This window comes from Halyomorpha halys, unplaced genomic scaffold, assembly GCF_000696795.3.
Source record: "Halyomorpha halys isolate HHAL.00 unplaced genomic scaffold, Hhal_1.1 Scaffold172.1, whole genome shotgun sequence".
NCBI classification, from domain to species: Eukaryota; Metazoa; Arthropoda; class Insecta; order Hemiptera; family Pentatomidae; genus Halyomorpha; species Halyomorpha halys.
The window spans coordinates 1164715-1174160 of NW_027113242.1; the positions used below are offsets into that span (position 1 = coordinate 1164715).

The 9446-nt window shown below is 35.9% G+C and overlaps 1 protein-coding gene and 1 long non-coding RNA gene across 2 annotated transcripts in view; one reads left to right on the forward strand and one right to left on the reverse strand.

Annotated features, from left to right (window-relative positions):
* The window catches only part of LOC136796614 (uncharacterized), a 557216-nt gene that overhangs the window by 493562 nt on the left and 54208 nt on the right, over positions 1-9446 (forward strand). The gene's annotated exons all lie outside the window — the stretch shown is intronic.
* LOC106679015 (serine/threonine-protein phosphatase 6 regulatory ankyrin repeat subunit B) lies at positions 72-7288 on the reverse strand. The gene is made up of 2 exons (XM_014417919.2): positions 7220-7288; positions 72-4072 (listed from the first exon to the last, which is right to left on the reverse strand). Exons 1-2 carry the CDS (start codon positions 7280-7282, stop codon positions 863-865), a joined length of 3273 nt encoding a protein of 1090 aa, XP_014273405.2. The 5' UTR covers positions 7283-7288; the 3' UTR covers positions 72-862.

The window sequence follows — 9446 nt, forward strand, 5'->3', positions numbered from 1 at the left end:
TTTATATATAAGCAGATGGTCAGGGTTGCGGTCAAAAGTGACTTTTGACCGCAACCCTGACAATCTTCTTATATATCAATTTTTACGATCAACTATATATACATATATATAATTAAATTTTAGTATCAATAAAATACACATTCTCACCTACATACAATATTAACATTCAGTATTGTGAACTCTGAGCCAAGCCTTGCCAACCCGTGAGGAAGATAAAGCAGAGCGATTTTCATCCTGTATAATTCAAATATTTCCCTGGTTTGATTGTTGGAGGATATTGCCTGAATTACGTATAATTTGCTGGTATCGCTGGAGTAGACTGTATTTGAAATAATTTTAATTATAATGAACAAAATAAAATATAACCTCTATTCTTTTAATAGTTATGAAACAATTGATTAGGTTTCTTTCGTCAAAAGGCTTACAATATAACTGTTAGAATTTGGATTAATTTTGACTCTTCCTAAGTTTACAAAAAATAATGGAAGGGATTATAGGTTACTTGGTTTGGATGTTCTGTTCGATGTTACAATAAAGACGGGTTTCTCTCTTGTTCTTTTCTTCTTATCTTGTCACCGCTGCCTCTCTGGCCAGAGTGTGGTGAAGTTCTACTCACACATGTTTAGTTGTAGAAAGTGGTATTGCCTTCTTAAAATGAACTTGTTTTTATGTTTTGTTTTTTTAAATGTGCTAGCTCTTTTTCACCAGTACAGGCCATTATTGCTACAAAACTCTCTCGAATTCCATATGTTTTCACTAAAGGGCAATGTCTCCAAGTCCAATTAAAAAATGCTTGAGGGTTTATCCTCAGACACATCCATCATCATCATTTCTAAATTACTTTTATGATGTTTAAATTTAATTATTGGAACGGATTTGCTACTTCTAAATAATAAGACATAGTTATATTCATCTTCGATCGCAGCAGATATCCTATGACGTCGTGGTGTCCCCTCCAGGAAGCCGCGTAATTTAAAGGTGTGAAACCCCATTTGTCTTCAGCTTCTTTCTTAGCTAGAGCTTCAAGAAGAAGTTTCACTATTTCTAAGTATCCACGACTGGCACTGCGATGCAAAGCAGTCCTTCCATTTATATCAGGCCGGAATCCTTCGAATCCTCCAGCTATAAGAAAGTCGACAACACCTGTATGCCCTTCCTTTGAAGCTAACATCAACGGAGTTTCGCGATTCGCGTTTATAGCCATAGTTTGATCGGCTTCTGCCTTCACCAACTCACGCACAATTCGCTCGTTTCCCTTCGAGGCGGCATAGTGTATAGGAGCATTCAACAACTTGTCCGTCACGTGTACGTCAGCACCGCTAGATAGTAGTGTTTCCACGCAAGAAAGGATGTTATCTCTTGAAGCCACGTGTAATGGTGTCATTTCATTATTATCGATTGCATCTATATACCCACCAAATTTGAGAAGTATCTTGGCGATGTCAGTTACTATTTGTGGAGAATATGATTTACGTCTTGTGTTTTCAGCCCCGCATAGAAGATGAAGTGGAGCGCTCCCTTCATTGTTTCTGCTATCTGGGAAAGCTCCAAACTGAATCAGTAACTTGACTACTTCCAAGTACCTCTCTCTCGCTGCCAAATGCAATGAGGTCATGCCATCAGTGTCTGCTGCATCTTCGACGGATCCTGAGCTCAATAAGATCTTCACAACGTCATCGTGGCCCTCTACGGAGGCAAGGTGCAGTGGAGTATGTAGATCATTTGTTTCAACTTCTAATACAGCACCTTCATCCAATAATAACATGACTATTTCCTTAGATCCGTTCTCTGCCGCGTAGTGTAGTGGAGTGAACCCGCGGTTGTCAGTAACATTTATTGCCGCTGAAGGATGTGAAATTAGTGATACTACTATTGAAAATTCACCTCGTCTACATGAAATGTGAAGTGGAGTTGTGCCATTAATGTCAGAAGAATCTTTATTGGCCCCAGATTCCAAAAGTAATGTTACTACTTTATCATTCCCATTCTCACAGGCATAATGAAGCGGTGTATATCTTCGTTCGTCTCTCACTTCCAAGGAAGCGCCATGTGAAACCAACAGGCTGACAATTTCACTCGACCCGTAAGAGGAAGCGATGTGTAGAGCTGATAGTTTATGGATGCTTGTACTATTCGTTACAGTGGAAAACATTTTTACATTAGAAACTAAATCCAAGAAATTATGGAAATTCTCTTTAGTGATTTTGCTGGCTCCTGTTTCCAAAAACAGATTTACCAAATCCGTACTTCTTGTCATAACTGCTGAAGTCAGAGGAACATTACCGTAAACATCCGTCTGTTCTATATCTGCACCGTAAGAGATAAGTAGTTCGACTCCTTTTGTAAACCTTCTTCCAATTGCATAATTTAGGATAACAGTCGGATAAGAGTCGAAACGTTCAGTCCTGTTCAAAAGGAGACTCATTAGTTCTAAAGATTTAAAAGCAACCGCTCCGAAAATAACTTTCGATCCAAGAAAACTTTTGTCTTCCACTTTTGCGCCGCTGTTAAGCAGTAATTTCATAATTTCTTCAGACGATACCTGGAAAGCCAAATCAAGTGGTGTTCTCCCATCCTCGCCCACAACATTCGGGTCAGCCTTTTCAGACAAGAGGAACTTCAATAGATTCATATCTTGCCTCATTACTGCCAAATGTAAGGCAGTATAATTATTGCATCCCTTCCTGCTAACATTATCCCCGTAACTTGTCAAGATCCTTATAGCATTGATTTGGCCATGGATTGCGGCCCAATGGATAGGTGTGAAGCAAAGGTAATCTTCAATTTCGAAACTAGCATTCTTTGATAGGAGGTACTCGACGAGTTCTGCAAAACCGAAGGAAGCGACAGAGTGAAGAGCCGTTTGCCCAAGAAGCTGTTGAGCGTTTACTTCTGCGCCATGTTCCACGATTGTTTTTATCACTAGAAGCATTTCTTGTTCTGCTGCATTCAGCACCTGATTATATAGAATTGAGTACTTCGTGGATAAGAATTCCATCCCTTCGTCGGATATAAGTAAATCCACCAATCTATCATTTAGCCACCCAGCAACGTGTAAAGCAGTGTAACCATTATTTCCCTTGCTGTTTACGTTCGCTCCGTGATCAAGAAGTGTATTTATCACATTGAGGTTCCCTTTCAATACCGCTACATGTATTGGGGCATTATCGTGTATGTTCTTCAGTTCTAAATCAGCATTTCTCGAAATGAGAAAGTTGACTATAGCTTCTCTTCCCATCCAGGTGGCAACTAACAAAGGAGTAGAGCCGTCGTAGGCCTTGCTGTTGATATTCGCTCCGTGATCGATAAGTGACTTTACCATATTGAGGTTTCCGTACAATACCGCGTAGTGTATCGGAGCATTATCATCATTGTCTTTCACGTCGACATATGCGTTCCTCGACAATATTAAATTTACTATAGTTTCATTTTTCCCAGCTACGGCAAAGTGTAGTGGGGTATCCCCGTTGTAGCCAATAGAGTTGACGTCAGCTCCGTGATCGAGGAGTGTCGAAACTACGCCGTGGTTCCGATTCAGGAGTGCATAATTAAGTGGAATATTGTGATATCTGTTTTTTATATTAACTGAAGCATTCCTCAACAAGAGTAAATCCAGAACAGTTTTGTTGCCAATCCAAGCTGCGAGATGTAATGGTGTATCTCCTCTATCACCTTTCGTGTTAATATCAACACCTCGGTCTATGAGTGTACTTATCATGTACAAGTCCATACTCAACACTGCGTAATGGATTGGAGCGTTGTAATTATGGTCTCTTGTATTCGAACTGGCATTCTTGCACAATAGGAAATCGAATATAGTTTTGTTTCCACTTTGTATCGCTAGATGTAACGGAGACGTCCCTGTATCGGTTTTGGAATTTATATTTGCGCCTAAAAGTAACAAAGCTTTTAGAACATCTAGCCGATTATCTTTTACTGCCAAGTGTATGAGTTTTAGTCCTTGGTTATTTACAATAGTTTTGTTTCCGTTTTCACCATCTACATTGTTAGTTATGTTGCTCTTGTAATATTCACTGATTAGTAGATATGCTTCTTCGTCTGATTTTTTATCCTGGAACAATAAAATTATGATGATATTTATTTATTTTTTTTATTTTTCAATTATCATAATCAGTACTGTTATAAGGTTTAAATTTTTCAAGTATATGTAGTGTAGTGTATTATTATCTCCACAATTGTGGTTAAGAAACCATGCTTATATCTTTTTGAGTTGGTAAGTGAATAAATAAACAGTTTACATCTAAACAGTTTCACTTGATACAGGTCCCTTGTACTACATAGTGTCAGGAGTACCAATTAACAATGAATAATAGTATATTAACAATGTAGAGGCCAAGGTGTTGTGGGGAGGTAAACTTTTACCTAGGGCGACCTAGGTGATTGGTCCTCCTCCAATGACAGGGAAACAGCTGAGGAGAACGAATCTCCAAAGAAGCTCTTACAAAGAACCTCCAAGACCGTCCGTGTACGCGTAAAGTAGTACCCTGCCCGAGATAGCACAGCATTGCTAAACACGGGGGATCTGGATTGGTAAGTCTTAAAAACGTTCTTAGTGATGGGCACCAGCTTCACCTTTACTGGCATGGGGTTGAAGAAAGTAATAGTTGGATGACCCCATGAGCAAACATCAACAGTTGGATTGGAGACCAATGGTTCGGCTGTAAAACCTCACCCTTCAAAGACCGCTGAAGTCGGGGAGTTGAACCACAAGGTACCAATAGGTCCATCATTGCCAATAGGTGCTTACACGAAGCAGATGGAAAATAGAACTCTACGCACTTATGACTAAACCAGAACGAAGTAACGTAAATCATTTTAATTCCTGATCTGGCCATCTATAAGAAGGACGCAGAAAAAGAAAAACGAATTTATTAACGACACACACATCCCCAGTTTGTTAGAGGCATCGCAAGTGAACAAAATGAAAGGAGGCAATAAACTTAATAGCAATTTCAAAACAAAAATCTAAGAATGGAGAATCTATAGGTAGTCACTTATCATGTCAAATATTTTTTTTTTTTTTTTTAATAATTTATTTATCGATATTTGTAACTGTATACACATATATACAGCAAGTAAATTTGCTGCAGGTGACATAGTGACATGATAAAAACATGTGGAGAATCTACCCACTGATAGAACTCCAATTACATTTCAAGAGAAGAAGATCTCAAGGCCATCTTCTTTTCAGACGCCTAGGAGGATTATTAGGTAATGAAGGAGAAGCCAGGTTAGAAACAAGTGGATTTGGGTGGTAAAGAAGTTTATTATGGAAGGAACGGTATCTGGTTCTGGCCAAATCGGCAACATATGGAATATTGAGGTCCTGATGGATGACATGATTTGTGACAAAGTAAGGAGCATTAAGGATTTTACGAAGGATTTTGGACTGTAAGGATTGGATTCTGGAGGAATTTGATGGTTTAGTGGAGCCCCAAAGCTCAACTCCATGTCTAGATAGGCCTTATAATAGTCATGTAGATCAGTCTTTTGTAATGGATTGGCAATTTAGACCGTTTGTCTAGTAAATGTTGCAATAGTCGGAATCTACGAGCAGTTTCTTGTCTTTTTAGTCTTGTATGAGGATTCCATGTGAGTCGTTTGTATCATTTCAAAGTGATATTCATTAGAAGATTATGAGATTGGTTGATAGGTATTGTTGTATTGGCTATAAACTCCGCAAAAAAAATAATTAAGTAAAATATTCCTAAGGAGAAATGTTTTACTATTTAACTGAGTTGAAGAATCAAACCCTCATTGTAATTTCGTCCACTCTGATGTTGAATGTAAAACATCATTCTTAGACATGATTTTAATAGACCTCATAGTTCAAAGTTTTAATGAACAAGAAGAAGAATAAGTATTTCAAATAATAAGTGACTCAAATATATCGGGCAGTAGAATTGGCTATGTCCTGCAGTCAAGTTATCACTGGAGAAGGGATACTAGCTACAGCTGTTAACTATAACAGAAACTCTAATATACGATAAATAACATCTAATAAACCTTTCACAATACTACACGAAAAATTAATCATTTGACGAATAAAAGGATGATTTCAAGATATATGTTTTACAAAAATTCAATTTATTAATTGCATATTCTAAGTTAAAGTTCTAAATACATATCACAGCCCTCGAAGAATGGTGTCGTAATTGGAGGATTAAGATAAATTCCAACAAATCTCATCAAATCACCTTTACCCTTCGTCGTAAACCTACTGACTGCCCTACAGTTTCATTTAATGATGTTACTCTTATCCCTGTCGAACAAATCCGCTACCTTGGACTACATTTGGAGAAACAATTAACCTGGAATCCTCACAGAAGACTGAAAATACAGGATACTGCACGTCGATTTTGACTATTACAGCACTTACTAGACAAACGATCTAAATTTCAACTCATTACAAAAGACTGATCTACATGGCTGTAACAAGGCCAATCTGGACACATGAAGTTGAGCTTTGAGGCTCCACTAAACCTTCGAATTCCTCTCGTATCCAATCCTTACAATCAAAAACCCTTCGTAAAATCCTCTATGCTCCTTATTTTGTAACAAGTAAACTTCCTAACCACTCAAACACCCTAGTTTCTAACCTTGCATCCTCTTTCATTCCTGACAATCCTCCTAGACGTCTGAAAAGAAGATGGCCACGAGACCTGCTAATGTAAAATGTTATTGAAGTACTACCAATGGGTTGTTTCTTTACAGGCCTGTAATCTCCATTTTAACTAAGATCAAATTTACTGAATGTACTATATAATATACAATTGTAAATTTCAATAAAAATATTAAAAAAAAAAAAAAGAATCTAAATAATTCTTTAAGTTTACAATTTGACCGTCTACTCTCCTTTTTTCCCCCTGATCTCTCTAAAACAAAAAATGAATTAATAATTGCATTACATGATGATGAATTTGGTTACGCTTCAAAATAATCGGTTTTGATTGCATTTGTTTTGAGCAAAAATTAAAATGTTCATAATTTTTTTTTTCAAAATACTTCTAGAACTAGAAAAGTTTAAATAATCTTAGATAAAATTTGTTTTAATTGCAAAGTGACTTAATACGTGCCGGTTAAAGTTCTTCTAATTGCCATTTCTTAGTATTTTCGATAAATTTAGAAAACAATAAAATATCAGGACTTATTTAATTAATTATTCCTATTTAATTAATCATAAAATTAAAGCACTTACAGAGAGCGCGATGTGCTGAAGAGAGAAGAAGAGTAGTGAGAGACAAAGGAGTGAGAGAGACATTACTAAACAAACTGACTGCCTCTGCAGCATTATATTATTAGCATATATTAATCTGCTCCTTCAAGGTTATTCGAACCGGTCTTCGCCGAGACTAGAACGACAACTCTGTTTATTTCAAAAGTTCTCCGAACACAAATATGGGATTTAGCAAAAAAAAAAGAAAAGAAAAGTTTTAAATATTCGCTTTTGTCTTAGAAGAATCATGAAAAGCTGTTACTTCTGATTCTAAAGAAGAAATAATGTCACTGTAACCTCAACTTAGTGTTTTAGATTTTGGAGGCAAATATAAAATTGAGTAACACAACACAGGAGTGGGCTTGTACTCACTTGCACGAACTGTTCTATTGCAAACCCTCCTTCTTCCAAGGAAACATCACTGCATCCATCTTCATCCTACTCAATATTTTATGTTATTAATTTTTCCATAAATAAATAAATAATAATAATAATAATAATAAAAATAAAAAACCGTACAGCTCCAATCCACGAATGGTCAGGGTTTTAGTACTTCATAAGTGATTAATTAGGTGGTGATTAATTTAGGTGGAACTATTACCCATGACCAAGAAAAAAATGATTATGAATGAAAATTAGTGGACTGTACTGGAATTTAAATAATTGATTAATAGACTGTATGAAAGGATTTTAATATAATCCGCAGAATTGACTTTACATTGTGATTTTAATACTTATTTTAACCAAAACAATAAAATTAAATAAACAAATCGAAAAATAAAACTTGATACAAAAAAAGATTAAACTTGGCCAAAATGAGATGTTCTGTTTATTTTTTCTTTTAGCATAACTTATCTTGATTTATCAATTAATATTGTATTCGTTTCATGCTGACTCGACGGATCTTACATTTTTTTTCCAACCAAGACTCCCATTGGAGTACTAGACTACCTAACCATGGTTGGGGGTCAAGTTTTTTATTTTTTGGGAACGTCACTCAATGAAAAAAGTCAATGCTCCAGGCCAAATTCGAACTGGCACCACCAGCCGATCTCAGATTGGCAAGACTGCGCCTAACCACCTGAACTACTGACGGCCCATGGATCTTACTTGCTTATTTTCTTTCTTTATTCATTTCCGTGTCTGCCTTATTTCTTTTCTTTCATGCTTGTCTCTGGTTGAACATAACTTTACTCACTGATTGTTCAAAAGGGCAAATTAATCAATGACCAAATCAGTCAATGATGCCAGATGAATCTTCAATTAATTTCTATAGTAACTTAATGATCGGTTTATTTATAAGTGAGGCAGTTCCGTGTTGTTATAAATCGTGTTTAAGGGTGTGATCCTTAAACAGTAAGTACTGTTTCTTGAACAACGACTGAGTGAGGAAATGATTTCTTCATGACCACGTTCAACTACATAGGAAAGACTTGCTTCATCGCACGTTAGGCTCCCGAATCCATAGATTAATATAATAAATATTTATCTACCACAGCTGGATTTAAATTATAGTCCAGGAGATAGAAATATAAGTCTTTACTCACTAAGCTAACCCACTTCCAATATTTTGTTAATTTTTAGTCAGTATTTTAGGTTCCACTATAGGTATTGACTAAGAGAATTTTTCTCCTTCCTCTGCTTTTCCTTAACGGCGAAATGATGTAATATAAACTATTGTTATTACTTTACACGAAAATTAGTAGTAATATTCCAATATCTTTGTGTTTGGTTGAATATAATCATTTATTCAAAATTTTGATAGGACTACATTGCCCATGAGTCAATTCTGTGTGTTATATATACCCATCCTCCCTATAAAGTAAGCATTCCTAAATAATGAAAAGAAATTTAGTATATTATAATAGACCTTGGCAGTATTATCTGCTATGTTATTAATGATTGATGTGAGGCTGTGAGATTAAAATTAAGATAATGGCCAAGTTGGACGTTGAAACGTCGGGTATTTAAAATGAATTAATCTTAATTATGTTGAGGCTAATGGATATATTTTATTATAATTGATAAATATAACCAGTCCGTACCAAAATATATAAATGTCTTTTTTTTTTTTTTTAATTCATATATTAGTTTTATATGACCACGGGACCTTCTAGTTTAAATTGATGTTTGAAGTACCACCAATGGGTGGTTCCTTCCCAAGATTTTCAAGTGTATATGAAACATACAACATATTTACCTATTGTAT